We start from the raw sequence: 17,682 nt of genomic DNA on the forward strand, positions 1-17,682 counted from the left end.
AGAAAAATTTGCTGTAGGAATTAAATTTCAGGGAATAGAAATAACAACTTTGAAGTGTGCCGATGACATTGTAATTCTATTAGAGACAGCAAAGGATTTGCAAGAGGAGTTGAACGGAATTGACGAGGAGGATATAGGATTAATATCAACAAAAGCATGGCAAGGATAATGGAATACAGTCGAATTAAATCAGGTGATACTCAGAGAATTAGGTTAGGAAACGAGACACTTATATATGGGTTTCGTTATATGGCAGAAAAATGACGGATGATGGCAGAAGTAGGGGTTAAAAAATCTAGACTGTCAACGGCAAGCTTTCTGAAGAAGAGACATTTTTAACATCGAAATTGCGTTCAAGTGTTAGGAAGTCTTTTCTGGAAAAATTTGTGTGGAATGCAGCTACGAATGGAAGTGAAACGTGGACAATAAACAGTTTAGATCAGAACAGAAGGTTTTGAAAGGTGGTGTTACAGAAGAATGATGAAGGACAGATGATCAGATCACGTAGCCAATGAAGAAGTGCTGAATCGAAATAGAGAGAAAAAAATTTATGACGGAACTTGATTAGACGAAAAGATTAGCTGACAGGACACATTATGAGACATCAAGGGATCACCAATTTAGTATTGGAGGGACGTATGGGAGGTAAAAATTGTAGAGGGAGACCAAGAGAAGAATACAGTAATAAGATTTAAGAAGATTCACAAGGATGTAAGTTGCAGCAGTTATTCGGAGACGAATACTTGCGACTGCACATAACAAAATTACAAGAATGTTGCATAAGTAACGTCTGTCATACACTGAAGAATCATCATTCTTTCATACCTTAGAACTGCTGTGTTTATTCCCTATTAGTGCTGAGTTATTTTTACATTCCATAATTTAATATTTCTTTACACGAAAAAAATAACATTTTAGTACACACATCATACACAAAATACGTAAATAAATAGTACACTTTTCTTGACTAGCTAATGTGGCTGAAGGGGAAACTAAGGACTGTACAGTACACTAAAATCTGCAGCAGCACAAAATGGCACTCTAACAAAATCACATACGGCTAAGGGTATGCTCAATCTGAAGCAGGTTCTGTCTCATTCTGTATCCTTGGTTTCCTTTCAGCTAACTTAACTCTGTTAGCTGTAGGGAGCCGCTTACCTCCAAACTACAGCGCATCGTGGAACTGACGCATAAAGATCGTAGCCACAGGTAAAAAAAAAAAAATAATAAAAAAACACCCTGGATACTACTAGTTTAGATTTGTAGACACACTCTAAACAATTTAGCCACAAGTATGAAAATATGTCGCAAAACATATGTCCCTAGCCCCCTGAACCAATTTCAGTATGTCAACTGACAACTTCGAATAATATGAGCACAACTTTCATCACTTTGAAAACACGCAGTTTCATGTTGTGACATGTGAGATGAGTGCGTAGAAATTTGCCTGTAATCGCATTATAATAACGACACGCACAAGGTTCCTGTCAGCTGCTTTATGTTCTCTATAGCCGTTTTTATTTTTGTGCTTTGTTGGTAATATGAAATTTCTCCGAGGCAATTTATATGATCTCTTCATTATATGTTAATCTGATCGAACTCTGGTTTTGGTCGTATAATATTTTGCTCTATAAATTTAATGTATATGTTATGTAACCTTAAGCTGTATGTGGACTCAGTATTATTCATTTGTTTGTTGTTATGCTAAGTGTTGCATTTTATTTGTAAATGTTAGTGTACACGGTAATATAGAAGTGTATGACGTGAAATAACTTAAAATAAAAAAGCGTGACATTTTAAATTTACTAATAAAATAAGATGCTGATTTTGATATTCCAGGGACGGAATTGACGGATATCAGAAACCGCTCTTGTATCAATTGCATGGCATGCATTGGTATACCTATAGGATTGGTGTGCGCCTGCTTCTGTGTTCAGATGTTTCCCAGCTGGAAGCACTCCTTGCTTTTTGCAGTACTGTGCTGCCTTATATTACTACTCTTCTGCAGGTAAGATGATGGGCATATACGAAGGCCTGCTGATAGGCGATTTGAAATTTAATAATACGAGTAAGTTGAAAACGTAAGTAATGTCAGACTTACTTATTGTTGCAGAAGTATCAACCGATATGCAATATCGATGCCTCTTCCTATGTGCGCGTAATAAATGGTACTTCCTCTTCTGCAACCCTTTTTTTGTGGACAATGTATAGAGGTGCATCTCTGAAGGAACGTCGAGCACCCTTTTTCATGCTGATGTCGGTGGCCACGTATTGTGGCGTGACATCGAAATCGTTGACGAGCCGTTATCATTTATGACCGCCGAAATGTCGCCGACGTGCACATCTTTCCCAATGGGGTTTCACACGCTATCTGATTAAAAGTATCCGGAGACATACTGAAACCGGTTCCGTCTTGTCCTACTTCGCAATAAGTCTTGTAATTTATTTCTTGGGGTTTTCGTGGTTCTTTTTGTAGTATGCCGCCGGGTGCAGCGATCTGGATGCGTCACTGCGACCAAAAAAATCCTGCTATTGTTTTACTTTGTAACGACAATGCTATTTTGTAAATATTTCTGATCATTTTTAGGCATTGGCAAGATACACAACCTGGCCCCAAGCAACATAGTTCATTGTTATTGAAACCTGGTTGGTAGGTACTCAGAGAGCGCACAGGATAAGGTTATGATTGTGGATGGGGCTGTAAACAGTTTACTGTGAGTTGCACAACCAAACACACAACTTTATTTTTCTAAGAACCACTTGTTTACACATTTTTTTAAAAGATCACAATTAGACAATACGGCTGAAGGCCTAGTTAAAGAAAACTTGAGATGCTTTCTGGGCTGAAGGCCCAACACCACACCAAAAACAAGAATGGGTCAAGGCCTGGCTTAGAAATCAAAAGCAATTAAAAATAGAAGGTAAAAATTTAAAACAAACATGCAATTGAAAACAATTAGCGGCTGTAGGCCTACACTACACATCTGAAGGACAACTGTAATTAAAACACATCAATAAACATTTTTTTCTAACCAAGAAGTTTCTTTTTAAAATTACAACAGGATTGCAAAAAGCCTAATTAAAGATATATTAACTTATTGCACGCCTGAAGGCCACAAAGAAATTTAAAACAACTGCTGAAGGCCTGAAAAACAAGTCAGACAAACAATTTAAAATAAAACCCTTCCTTCTTATAAAAAATTTTTCCTTTGAAGAATACACACAGCTGAAGGCCTTATAAAAGGGGTTCACGTAAATCCTCGGCTGAAGGCCAAACATAACACGTTCAACGACTAACGGCTTAGGGCGTCGATTACAAACAATATCAGATAGGACAAAGTTTCAAGAAAAACAATTTTTTTAAAAATAAAATGAATATTCAAAATTTTAATTTAACACGGCTGAAGGCCTTTACATAAAATTAAAAAAAAACTGAATTAATACATGGACAAAGGCCTCGCACAATACTTCAAACTAAAATAAAAATCACAATCTAAAACAAACAGAACAAGGTCAGGTAACTGGGGCGTTAATGGCCACAGGGCAGAAAATACCGCTGGTGCACTTCACTGGCAAGTAACAGTCAATCTAATAATTAATCACAATATAGGAAGACGGCTGCAAGATTTCGCTGACTCCAACGCATCGTACATTGCTGCTAACCCAAATGGCCCAGGGAGCAACAACCCAAAAATGAACGAAGAGATGTCACAATAGCTGAGGTTTCGTTACAGGTTAACTGATCACTCAACTTCAGCGTCCAGGTACAGTGGGCAACGAATACTGTCGCTCTCGCAGCTAGCACCTCACGATCCCACAGTGCATGCACGCCGCCAGCTGTCCCAGCCTGCCCTTGCGCCGCGAGACTTCCTCGCTGCTCCGTCCCAACCGTCTGACTGCCTGCAGCATGCAGACAGCATTAAAATAGCTGCTCAGTCAAAGCAACACAAGCCACACACAGTTCCATCAAACACTTCCACAAACAACTCAAACAATACTAAAACCAGTGACTGAGAAAACCCAGAAGCGGTCGGCGACCAAATACACGTCGTCCAATGAGACAACCGACCGAACGACCAACAAAGGTCGTCCGCACTCAATTAATGTGTGTCAGCAATGGTCGACCGAGTCATGGCTGCCTCGACCTCACTGCTGCTCCGTCCCAACTCAACTCCCGATACACGATGACCCAGAAATACTAGCAGTCGCTCCAAAGATAGAACGACAGTGTTCTTATCGATAAGCGCTGCTGCTGCCGATCACGGGCGCTCAAGCCAGCAAATTAGTGACGCCAGTAAATCGAATAAGAAACAGGACGGCAGTACTGCAAAGACAAGATGTCAAGTAATAAACGGCACGAACACGAGCTGCACACGGCTCAGTTGTGTATTGTTTTAACATTCTTAATATGGAGTGCGTGTGATGCGCCATCAGTAAAATAATTTTATGATGTTAAACTTACTAGTCTTTTCTAACACACAAGGACCAGAAATATGATTTAATTAGCTGTCAAAAAAAGTTCTGGCTAGCTAACGACAACTATTACCATAGATTTTATTATCTGCTTCGTACTGAACTTTAAAGTAAACATACAGCTGTCGCTGTTAATATCTTAGTGGTTCGTATCGAAATGTTCACACTAAAAAATCTGATTACACTCATTTTTTAAACTTTTCGGCCTATTTAGTAGAAAGTTACTTCTGAATGAATTCTCATTAATGATCGGTAATTTCCAAGAATGAATGAATATCGAAGTTTCGGGGTCCAAACGATACATATCGAACTTGCGATCTTAAATCGATCATGTGTCTCTAATGGCGGGCGTTATGGGTATGTTTACGGTGGTCGCTACAGCAACAACAAAAGAAGAGCTTACAAAAATACTTGTAATTGCAAAGGAGATGACTTACCTTACTCGTCGTCGGTGTTGTAATCATGCGAAAGTCCATTATGGTGATCTGGATGGATAATTTGGAAGAGTCGAACCAAGTATTCTTCCTGACGCTCGTTCGTTTTCCGCATTGTCCGCAGTGAAACTGTAAACGGTATTTCAGCATCGAAACTGTGCTTACGAAGTTTGACACACTTCGAACCACCACAGTCTATTTAGTCCCTTCTTTTCTCTTCCGGTGGTACTCCATATCTGTTACAAAAAGTCGAAATATTTTCTTCGCTGGATAAACATGGAATTAGATTTTTCCTTGTGAGAGACTCCGCCGAAGAAACGTCAAGAACACGAGACATTCCACTCACAAACGACATAGATCGTCTGGGATTCCCTAGTAACTCAAAAATAATTAATGGAGGTATGTAATTTAGAGCAACTACGGGAACGACGGAAAACAGATAAAAATGACGATCACAAATAATTGATCATAACGCCTATCACCAGAGTCGCATGACGGATTTACGATCGCATGTTCGATATGTATCGTTTGGACCCCGCGACATCGATAGGCAATCATTCAGTTAATTAATATTTATCTCTCCCCATAGATTCAACTTTGTGAAGTAATCATTTCGCAAGATGAAATTATTGCTGACTTGGCAAAGGGATATCTTTGGTTAAAGAACTTACACTGCTTAAAATAAATTTTGTTGTATTTTCAATATTATCTTTACACAGTACGGATGTATAAAACTTTTACTGAAATCTCAATTAAAATGCCTGAAATCAAACAAGTAACCATATATTAGCAACAAGAGCGAGCAAAAAGTAAAGTATGTGAGAAAAAGAAGTGAGCTAATAATGTCGCGTAGTAGCCTATATAGACCGCAACAAATTACGACATTTCATTCTTTCATTCCTTTACTTACTACTCTTACAGACTACATTGTATTTAAATACTATTGAACTTAAATATTTCATTTAATACTAGAAAATAATAAAGGCAGATTAAAATACGTTACCTACAGCTGGCGAAAATACGAGAGTGGTTTCAATATTACTGGACATTAACATCGGGGTGTTCCACTGAACGTCTTTGTCGCAGCCTAAACTGTGCTGTGAACACTTTAAATAAGGTGTTTAAATGTCTGTGAAGGTATGGTAGCCCATTCTTCCTCAAGGACCGAAAGCAGTGAAAGTAGTAATGTAGCACACGGGTGTCTGCAGCGAAGCTGACCTTCTAAGTCATCCCAAAGGTGTTCTATTGGGTTCAGCTAGGGCTCAAGGTGAGTCCAGTCAATATCAGGAATGTTATTGTCTATAAACCATGTTTACGTATCGGGTGGTCCAATCCTCAGAATGCATTGTTGTTGTTGTGGTCTTCAGTCCAGAGACTGGTTCGATGCAGCTCTCCATGCTACTCTATCCTGTGCAAGCTTCTTCATCTCCCAGTACCTACTGCAACCTACATCCTTCTGAATCTGCTTAGTTTATTCATCTCTTGGTCCCTCCCTACGATTTTTACCCTCCACGCTGCCCTCCAATACTAAATTGGTGATGCCTTGATGCCTAAGAATATGCCCTACCAACCAATACCTTCTTCTAGTCAAGTTGCGCCTCAAATTTCTCTTCTCTCGAAATCTATTCAATACCTTTTCATTCGTTATGTGATCTACTCATCTAATCTTCAGCATTCTTCTGTAACACCACATTTCGAAAGCTACTATTCTCTTCATGTCTAAACTATTTATCGTCCACGTTTCACTTCCATACATGGCTACACTCCATACAAATACTTTCAGAAACGACTTCCTGACAATTAAATCTATACTCGATGTTAACAAATTTCTCTTCTTCAGAAACGCTTTCCTTGCCATTGCCAGACTACATTTTATATCCTCTCTACTTCGACCATCATCAGTTATTTTGCTCCCCAAATAGCAAAACTCCTTTACGACTTTAAGTGCCTCTTTTACTAATCTAAATCCCTCAGCATCAATTCGGCTACATTCCATTATTCTCGTTTTGCTTCTGTTGATGCTCATCTTATATCCTCCTTTGAAGACATTGTCCATTCCGTTCAACGGCTCTTCCAAACCATTTGCTATCTCTGAACCTCAGATTTTTTATTTCTTCTCCATAGATTTTAATTCCGACTCCGAATTTTTCTTTTGTTTCCTTTAGTGCTTGCTCAATACACAGTTTGAATAACATCGGGGATAGGCTACTACCCTGTCTTACTACCTTCCCAACCACTGCTTCCATTTCATGCCCCTCGACTCTTATAACTGCCATCTGGTGACTGTTCAAATTGTAAATAGCTTTTCGCTCCCTGTATTTTACCCCTGCCACTTTCAGAATTTGAAAGAGAGTATTCCAGTCAACATTGTCAATAGCTTTCTCTAAGTCTACAAATGCTAGAAACGTAGGTTTGCCTTTCTTTAATCTTTCTTCAAAGATAAGTCGTAAGGTCAGTATTCCCTCATGTGTGCCAACATTTCTACGGAATCCAAACTGATCTTCCGCGAGGTCGGCTTCTACCAGTTTTTCCATTCTTCTGTAAAGAATTCGTGTTAGTATTTTTCTGCCGTGGCTTATTAAACTGGTAATTCGGTAATTTTCACATCTGTCAACACCGGCTTTCTTTGTGATTGGAATTATTATATTCTTCTTGAAGTCTGAGGGTATTTCGTCTGTCTCATACATCTTGCTCACCAGATGGTAGAGTTTTCTCAGGGCTGGCCCTTCCAAGGCTATCAGTAGTTGTAATGGGATGAGGTCTACTCCCGGGGCCTTCTTTCGACTTAGGTCTTTCAGTGCTCTGTCAAACTCTTCACGCAGTATCATATCTCTCATTTCATCTTCATCTACATTCTCTTCCATTTCCATAATACTGTTCTCAAGAACATCGCTCTTGTATAGACCGTCTATATACTCCTTCCACCTTTTTGCTTTCCCTTGTGTGCTTAGAACTGGATTTCCGTCTGAGCTCTTGATCTTCGTGCAGGTGGTTCTCTTTTCTCCAAAGGTCTCTTTAATTTTCCTGTAGTCAGTATCTATCTTACCCCTAGTGAAATACGCCTCTACATCCTGACATTTGTCCTCTAGCCATCCCTGCTTAGCCATTTTGCACTTCCTGTCGATCTCATTTTTGAGACGTTGTATTCCTTTTTGCCTGCTTCATTTACCGCATTTTTGTATATTCTCCTTTCATCAATTAAATTCAGTATCTCTTCTGTTAGCCAAGGATTTCTATTACCCCTCGTCTTTTTACCTTCTTGATCCTCTGCTGTCTTCACTATTTCAACTCTCAAATCTACCCAGTCTTCTTATACTGTATTTTCCCCCCATTCTTTTCGGTCGTTCCCGTATGATCTCCCTCAAACTCTGTACTCCCTCTGGTTTATCCAGTTTATCCAGGTCCCATCTCGTTAAATTCCCACCTTTTTTGCAGTTTCTTTAGTTTTAATCTACAGTTCATAACCAATAGATTGTGATCAGAGTCCACATCTGCCCCTGGAAATGTCTTACAATTTAAATCCTGGTTCCTAAATCTCTGTCTGACCATTATATAATCTATCTGAAACCTGTCAGTGTCTCCAGGCTTCTTCCATGTATACAGCCTTCTTTTACGATTCTTGACCCAAGTGTTAGCTATGATTAAGCTTATGCTCTGTGCAAAATTCTACCAGGCGGTATCCTCTTTCATTCCTTACCCCCATTCCGTATTCACCTACTACATTTCCTTCCTTTGGAAGTACAAAAGCTAACAAAATAGGATCATCGATCTGTTTTGTAACACCTCTGTTTTGTAACACCTTGCATAATCATAGCGTTACCCGGCCTGTTGGTAGCTGTTTGGAAGTCACGAGTGATTCCTTCTGTTTACTTCATGCGTTGTCTTACAGCCACCGTCATCAATGCTTGGCAGTCCCTCTCCGTCGGTATATGAGGTCTGACTCGACTTGGTTTAGCTGTAGTTGTTGCTTCAGGTCTTCAATTCAGAATCACATTACCGACAGACGTCTGGAGCAACTTTATGTAAGTTGAAATGTCCCTGATGGGTTCCTCATTCAGGTGGCATCCTATGGCTAGTTTATGTTCGAAGTCACTGAGCTCTCCTGATTGATACATTCTGCTGTTAGGTCTGCTGTTTCTCTGTCAACTGGACTGTACTCTCCACCTGAGTTCAGCCGGGCGGTGTGGCCGAACGGTTCTAGGCGCTTCAGTCTGGAACCGCGCGACCGCTACAGTCGCAGGTACGAATCCTTCCTCGGGAATGTATGTGTGTGATGCCCTGAGGTTAGTTGGTTTAAGTAGTTCTAAGTTCTAGGGGACTGATGACCTCAGATGTTCCCATAGGGCTCAGAGCCATTTGAAACATCAACCTCAGTTCTTCATGGCGAGTCCAGCTCTTGTGGTATCTAGTGGTCAATTTGCGTTACATGGGTGCGTCCGGATATCATTGAACAGACAGTGTATATTGAAACCTCCCTTCAGATCAAAAGGACGTGCCAGACTAGGGCTCGAACCCAGAATTTGGGGCTAGAGCTTCTCAGCAGTATAGAAGAAACATTGAACATAATCTAGCTGTACAGTCATTACAAGTTTAGGTTCACTCTAAGTCATGACGTTATGGACTGTAATCATACAAATATTCCAGGCACGAGATTCACATTACTGGCATGGTTCACTCGTAGTTTCGTCATATCTTCTGATTCCGATTATCAGACTCCTAAATATTCTGAAAAATTAAATTCTTAGCTTCCTGGAAACTTCCACTGCAGAATGTGGTACAGTTGTCCGTACTAGCAAGACTTCAGAGTGATCTGACTTGGATTCAAATTTTGGTAAATTATTTTGGAATGCCGGAGACTTTCTTAATCAATGTATAACACATAACAGCGCTGGAAGCAAAATAAGTTGCGGTTTTTACAATAGAAATGGCTTTTGCGTCATAATAAGGCTTTATTTTTCGAAATTTTAAATGCATTATTGCATAAGGACTTGTTTCATCCCCCCTGGCTTTCGTGTGTTGCAGATAAAGTACGTTTAAAGTACACTCATGCTCATAAATTAAGGATAATTGCAGAATGTGGTGCCACACAACGTGACACTACACAAAACTGGCATTGATAGCATAGGCACTTAGGGAAGACACACGGCACAGATCTGTAAGTCCACGGTATTGGTGATAAGTTGAGAAAACCCGTCCCGAAGCACATGTGCTACAAAACGCCACTGTTTCTTGCGCATGTACCCCGACATCAGTATGGGATATGATCAGCATGCACACGTACACAGGCCGCATAACGGGTTAGCATACTCTGGATCAGGTGGTCGAGCAGCTGCTGGGGCACAGCCCCCATTCTTACACCAGTGCCTGTCGGAGCTCCTGAAGTGTCGTAGGGGTTTGAAGACGTGCAGCGATACGTCGACCGAGAGCATCTCAGACGTGCTCGATGGGGTTCAGGTCTGGAGAACAGGCAGGCCACTCCGTTCGCCTGATATCTTCTGTTTCAGAGTACTCCTCCACGATGGCAGCTCGGTGGGGCTGTGCATTATCATCCATCAGGGGGAAGGTGGGACCCACTGCACGCCTGAAAAGGTAGACATACTGGTGCAAAATGACGCCCGATACACCTGAATTGTTACAGTTCCTCTGTCAAAGAAATGCAAGGGTGTATGTGCATCAGTCCATAATTCCATCCCACACCATCAAACTTGACCTCCATAAAGGTCCGTTTCAAGGACATTAAGGGGTTGGTATCTGGTTCCTGGTTCATGTAAGATGAAAACCCGGCGATAATCACTGTTCAGACTATACCTGGTCTCGACCATGGACATAACCTGCGACCATTGTCCCAATGACCATGTACTGTGTTCCTGACACTAGGCTTTATGGGCTCTCCTGTGACCAGGGGTCAGTGGAATGCACCTTGCAGGTCTCCAGGAGAATAAACCATGTCTGTTCAGTCATCTGTAGACTGTGTGTCTGGAGACAACTGTTCCAGTGTCTGCGGTAAGGTCCCGAGCAAGGCCACCTGCAGTACTCCGTGGCCGTCTGCGGGGACTGATGGTGAGATATCGGTCTTCTTGTGGTGTTGTACACTGTGGACGTCCCATACTGAAGCCCCGGGACACGTTTCCTGTCTGTTGGAATAGTTGCCATAATCTCGAGATCACACTTTGTGGCAAACAGAGGGCCCGTGTTACGACCTGCTGTGTTTGACCAGCCTCCAGTCGCCCTAGTATTCTACCCCTCATAACGTCATCAATATGTTTTCTTTGAGCCGTTTTCTGCACTCAGTCACCATTAGCACGTCTGAAAACGTCTGCACTCTTACTCGTTGCACCGTACTCTGGCACGCACCAGCACACCTCTGCGTATGTGGAGTGCTGCCAGCGTCACCGTGCGACTACCGCAGGTCAAACGCACCGCATGGTCATACCCCGAGGTGATTTAAACCCGCAAACCGCCCACCAGAGCGTTGTTTCACCATGTATCAACATTATCCTTAATTTATGAGCAGAGTGTACTTATACTTTGTTATTTTTCTTGACGAATATATCGGCTCCAGTTGTACTTGACAACTCTTTTATGTGGTTCTAAGCTGAGGAACAATATATTACGTACAACCTATTAAAAGAAAACTGGAACCAAGTTTTGAAAACAGTATCCGACGCCATACAGATGAAATGCCACGCAACCTCCACGATCTCCAGTCTTCCCTCCTACCACTGGTATTAGTTCCGTTGGCGGTCACTCTCCCAGGAGTTGCATTGCCTGCTGGCCGGTCGTGCTGGGCTTCCACGGTATGCGCCGGACTGGGCACTTATGGTGGTAACCTACTTTTGAGGTTCACAAATTGGTGTTTTATGGCTTCTATTGCCTTCACGTTCATTTCTTAAGCCCATACCACATGTGTTGTCGTTCACTGTTGGTTCATAGGTTACGTTACTCTGGCACTGTGTTATTATTTCCTGTTCCATTCATATCATGTTTCAGTTAGGGTCCGTTTACCCAGTGTGGTACTGGTTGACTGAGAGAACTTCCTCACGCCTCACCTGCGCGGGTTCTCGCATGCTACTTGATATTTCCTGATTTTGTTACATGACTACTGCGACTTTCTCGTATGCAGTCAAGGTGTAACTTGATTTGCATATTTGTATGGGTTCCTTTAATGTTAATTAACTTGATGAAGGCTGCCTATTAGTTTTCCTTGTTCCTTTTTTGTAGCGCCTTGCAAGCTCCCAACGACTGGTATTTAGATCGTAAATGTCGTTAATTCTCCCTGTGTGTGGCAGGCTGAGAAGGGAGTTTGCTTAATTTTATCAGCAGGGATTACTTTTATTCATTTTTATATAAGCCTGCTGTGGGGAAGGAACTTATGCACACTTTTTCTCTCTCGGCAGCGTAACCTTCCCTAAACATTCTGCCTGCTTTAGAATTGATGTTTAGGCCCATCATAGTTCGGAATACAATCTTATCGATTGAATTTGAAGTCGCAACGGATAACGCAATTGTAATTTTTGGGATGGTCAGAGAAAACTACATCCTGCACGAAACTAGTCTTGTGCCAATAATTTTAGTAAGGGGGTAGCGTCACTGATATGATTCTCTTTCCTTAGGTATGGTTTAAATCAGCAAGCCTAGAACGGAAATTACTTCGAAAAACAAAGTTAATGTTATTTTAACCAACATTAGACAAATTTACGAAGTCACTTCTTAACAATCTTTTCAATACACATTTCACTAATTCTGCTTTGAACTTTCATTTAACTATGGACAAAGATTATTTATCTATGCACATAGATAATTTCTCCTTTGAATTACAAGCCGTGTTGCCTTTGATTAGCATTGTCCTGTGGGGGGAAGGAAAATCTTGGAGAGCACGTGGTCACAACTACTATGCTGATACGTGCACATGCACTAAGTTAGCACTGAAATGCAAATATCGTAACTATTTCTCTATGCAGATTTTCTATGTACAGTGGCTGGCACCGAGCAGGACTCATGACTGGTATCTCCAGCGCTAAGTGCTTGAATACGAAACGATTCATCTCAGAAAAGCTACACTCGACACTAAATTTTAAATAATTAGTTAAACATCGACACACGCTAGCATAAATGTTCATCAATCGAAAAAACTGGCTACAACTCCCTCTATTAGCTTTCTCGGCGGTTGCAGTTTGAAACTTTGCACCACGTGGCGGTTCGTAATGGAAATCTAGAACGGAGAAGATTATTCTTATAGCGGATAAATTGAACAAAAATCAATAAATGATTCTTAATTAATCAATCGCGAGAAAGCCCCTGATAAATAAATTGTTAACATTAAACATATTTAAACATTCAAATACCTTTGTCCTGATTTCGACGCAGCGTTCTGAAGGAACGTCTGGTCGCTTACCTGTCTCCCAAAATACTCCTCGTAAATGTTGCGCGACTCTTTCTCCCGAGCAGCGCGAGGTGGTGGGGGAGGCCCGTGACCAACCTCTGATAAGAAAACGCTTTTTTTAGACTTTGCACCTCTGGTCTAACCACCCTGTTCCTGCTCTTTGCCTTCCACTGACTATGTTAAGATTCTGAGACCCACTACATCTCTGGTTTGTCTGCTACCACACTCAAAATATTCACACCTGACCCCGTACTTTAAGGAGAAGTGGGGAAACGTAAATAGGGGCACAGGACGTCCATATTGTAATGAGAATAAAAGACTTTGATCCATAATTGTTTCTACATGCATGTTATTTGGAGCTGAGATTATTTCATTGTTCATTAATTATGTAAAGTAATTGAATTCACGCTGATAATATTTATCAGCTGATAGCAACATAACACTGATTTTAACAATGTAACGAAACCTATTGTGACGTTACAGCCTGAAGATGGAATTTGTATCCTGAAAGCTGGGTCGTGTCAATTATTTCATCCAAATAAAGGATTCATCAAGTGCAAATGGAGCGGATTTATTAGTCATGGAATTAGCCACAGTTGTGAATATCACGCAAAGAGTATATTGTGTTTGTATGTTATGCCTGTACTCATCAGAACGGAATTCCAGTACCTTGCAGTGCTAGATTCAAGCTGCCACCAAATAGTGGTGTTAACCACCTCCGAAACTGGACTATACAGAGATCGATTAACCCATACACAACTCAGAACAATAACGAAACCCACAAAAGTTTTAGGTAGTCGTGTCATCGGCTCACGTAGATGTGATAAGCACACTGGACAAAAAAGTGGTCACCCCTGTGCGCACGCGCAGTAGGATCCTTAACTCTTTACAGATGGCGCAGCGATCGAGTCATGCGCTGAACTGTGCGCTAACTACCTCAGCGTGAGCTCAGCCAAATAACATCCTGTGGGACATTTATGTTTCTAGCGGACATTGAACATAAATGCGAAAGAAAGTAAGGACGTGACCGAGTGGCAAAAACGGGCACTTGTGTTCCGCTGTGAACTGTTGACGTGACTAAAGGGAGAAGTTTAGCATACGTGGCGATGAAACACGACATAATAACCGGAAAAATATCTGGACTGGAGGGACCGGAGACGCGAATCACGGCTTGTGAATCAAAACCGCTTCCCAGTCCGACAGGAATCGCTGCAGTCAGTGAAAAAATATCCACCCGCACCTGTTAGCGAGAGAACATAGCAACGGGAATTGCATACAATGCAGATTTGGAGTCTGTCACACAACCACACAAAGACGACAGTACAAATGTTATGTATTTACAACAGAAAAAAGTTCAAAGGATTTGAGGAATATGTGACTGGTTTTATGAACACCGTCCCCACTTCTCACTATATTACCTCTCGACTGACGTGCAACATCATCCGACTTGAATGCCACAGTATATGTGTGGGATAGGTTGGAACAGTGGTAGAGCGCATCTCTGCAGTTTATTGGAACTGCGTCCTGAGATCCACGGCGAGTGACTTAAGTCGGCTGTGACGTACCTGCACAAACTTGTGGACACGTATCCCAACCGAATAAAGGCGGTTATCAAGTCCAGGGGAGGAATTATACGGTATTTGATTATGCTTGTAATGATTTCTGCAGGGTGACCAGTATCTTGTCCGGTGAGCTTATCATCCCAAATAATGTCTTCGTATTGTGTAATCTGCTATGAATTTCCTACTTCACTGCAACAACTTTGAAAATGGGCGTTATGAGAAACAACGAACGCAGTAAAAAACAAATCGAGGATACCACTGTAAATCGAGTAATGGTACCAGACACGGCCAACCATTTCGTCTACTGTAAGACAAGTCATTTGTGTACAGACGAAGACTGTAATATATTTTCGTTCAGCATCCTCAGATTTTGAGAAAAATAACACTTCATGATGTGAAGTGGATTCAAAAACGACGGTATCAGTAGATAATTTGCAGCTGAGCATTTTTCCTCAGCGTTTATGAGTCTGCAAATGCGTGTTTACCTAGATATCGAGGAAAGAAACTTTTACAACTGTCGTTTCTGTACCCGTAAGGTAAATGAGCCACGCTCTCTCCCAACTATGCGTTTTCGTGACGTTCGCTGTCTATCTGTGTTTGGTTTCCCCCCCTTGTCGCGGTTACATCGTGGTTCTTCTTCCCTCTAACTGTGGCAGCAGTGATGTTTATCGATATTTGCGCCATGTACCATCTTTGGTTTGGTGCATATAGTTTCCGGCAAGGGGGTCTGGAGGGAGTCGGACGGTTGTTGCGAACGAGGGAAGTTCTCCGCGTGGTGCAGTCGGCTGGGGCCGCTGGCAGCCCCTGTGCAGTGTTGGAGCGTGTGTGGAGCTGTCCGATCGCTACGTGCTTCGTGGTTCACCGACCCAGGACGTCAAAGTTGAGTAGTGGTTTCAACAACCCAAGCCACGTCTGTTCATGTTGTGGTGGTTCGTTTTGGTGGTTCGCTGTTGGGCATGTTTTCCGGTGAGTAGCACTGAGTGGTTCTGCTGCTGAGATTTAGCTGCCATCTGGAGCAATGAACTATTTTGGTAGACTACGATCTGAGTGCACCATGGAATTTTCTGTCTTGTGGCCGTTAGTGTTCTGGTTACCTGCCCTGGGCACTGACGTAAATTCAGGCAGTGTTCTTTTGAGCGAGTTAGCTATTACTGTGTTTCAAATTCAAGTGTTCCAACGGAATTTTCTGCCTAGTGGCCGTTAGTGTTCCGGTTACCTGCCCTGGCCACTAACGTAATTTCCGGCAGCGTCCTTTCCTCCCTATTGTCGCTGTCCAACATGGTGTACAATTTTGACAGCTAATACGTACTTCACGTTTGTAAAATTGCCGGTTGGGGTTCTCATGTACTGGTAGACGGGAAGCAAGTTGTTGTATCGGTCGGTCCGTGGCTGCACCCTAGCTGGGTTCCGACTGATCAAGTATAGCTGGGCTCGCCACTTGTTTGACCTAAGTGAACGAGGGCAGACCGACCTCCCTGGAGGCCTTCTGAGTGCCACTTGCTTTTAATTATCTCTTGTCAGCTATTTTAAATTTTGGGCTTATGGTTATTGTTTGTTTCTTAAAATTTTGCAAAATTGATTTTAAATTTACCTTTCAAGCTTAAACACTGCGGCCTTCTGCCTTTAAAGATTATGGTAATATATTTTCAAATTTTGAAGTTTGATTGTGGCCCTCAATCATTGGTATTGCACCTTGCATATGTTGTTTCTTTAAATTATTTTTTGCTATCTTAATCGGATTTTCTATCTTGTTGGTTTTGAAGATCTCTTGTTGTTAAAAACGCTGGCCTTCTGCCTTTAAAGGTCTATGGTAATAAATTCTGAAGTTTTCAAATTTAATTGTGGCCCTCAGGCATTTGTGTTGCACCTTGCATATGTTGCCTTTTGGGTTTTAAATTATTTTATTGCTGTCTTAATTGAATTTTTGATTTTTTAAGGTTTGTTGTTGGCCTTCTGCCTTTAAAGGTCTATGGTAATATATTCTAAAAGTTTGGAAATTGTTGCCCTCATCCATTTGTATTGCACTTTGCGTATGTTGTTTTTTAAATTATTTTATTGCTATCTTAATTGGATTTTTATCTTGTTAAGATTTCTTGTTGTAGGCCTTCAGCAGTGAAAGAGTTGCTAAATTACAATAAATGACAATTAGAAGCAGAAACTGACCTCAAACCTTGGCCCTGTCCACAACCCTATTACCTGTTTTGCCCAGTGGGTTTAGCGGGCGTATCAGTAAACACTGTTCAGTATACACTGTGGTGGCAAAAGTCACTGAAAACCTCCTAATATCGCGTCGGATATCCTCTTGCCCGTCGTAGTGCAGCATCTCGACGTGGCACACACTCAGCTACTCGCTGTTGGAAGACCTTTGCAAAAGTATTGACCCGTGCTGTTTCCATTGCCATAGAAAATTGCGAAAATCTCTCCCGCTGCAGGATTTCGTGTACAAACTGACCTTTCGATTATGTCCCATAAATGATCGATGGGATTCACGTGGGACGATATGGGTGGCCAAATCATTAGCTCGCATTGTCCAGAATGTTCTTGAAACCAATCGCGAACGATTTTGGCCTAGGAGGATGACATTGTTGGTAAACGTCGCATCGACAACGGGGTCATTACAGACACTTTAGGGAAGGATGGCGAAGGAAATCGGCCGTGCCGTTCCAAAGAAACCGTCGCGGCATTTGACTGCAGCGATTTAGGTTCAAAATGGCTCATCAGCCAACAGTTAGTAGCATCTTTGGAAAGAACGCACACCAAGTTTCAGCCGTATTGGTCTATTTGTTTTTGTTTGGCATTCGTGTGAATCCAGGAAGTCGAGTGATTGTCA

General features: G+C 41.7%; 1 protein-coding gene across 1 annotated transcript in view; it reads left to right on the forward strand.

The window, feature by feature from the left end:
• Window positions 1–17,682, forward strand: part of LOC126177124 (solute carrier family 22 member 7-like) — a 186,527-nt gene that overhangs the window by 103,381 nt on the left and 65,464 nt on the right. Inside the window, exon 5 of the mRNA XM_049924393.1 lies at window positions 1,840–2,008. Coding sequence (XP_049780350.1) covers window positions 1,840–2,008 — 169 coding nt within the window. The remainder of the gene's footprint in view (window positions 1–1,839; window positions 2,009–17,682) is intronic.

Source organism: Schistocerca cancellata, chromosome 3, assembly GCF_023864275.1.
Source record: "Schistocerca cancellata isolate TAMUIC-IGC-003103 chromosome 3, iqSchCanc2.1, whole genome shotgun sequence".
In the NCBI taxonomy this organism is placed as follows: Eukaryota; Metazoa; Arthropoda; class Insecta; order Orthoptera; family Acrididae; genus Schistocerca; species Schistocerca cancellata.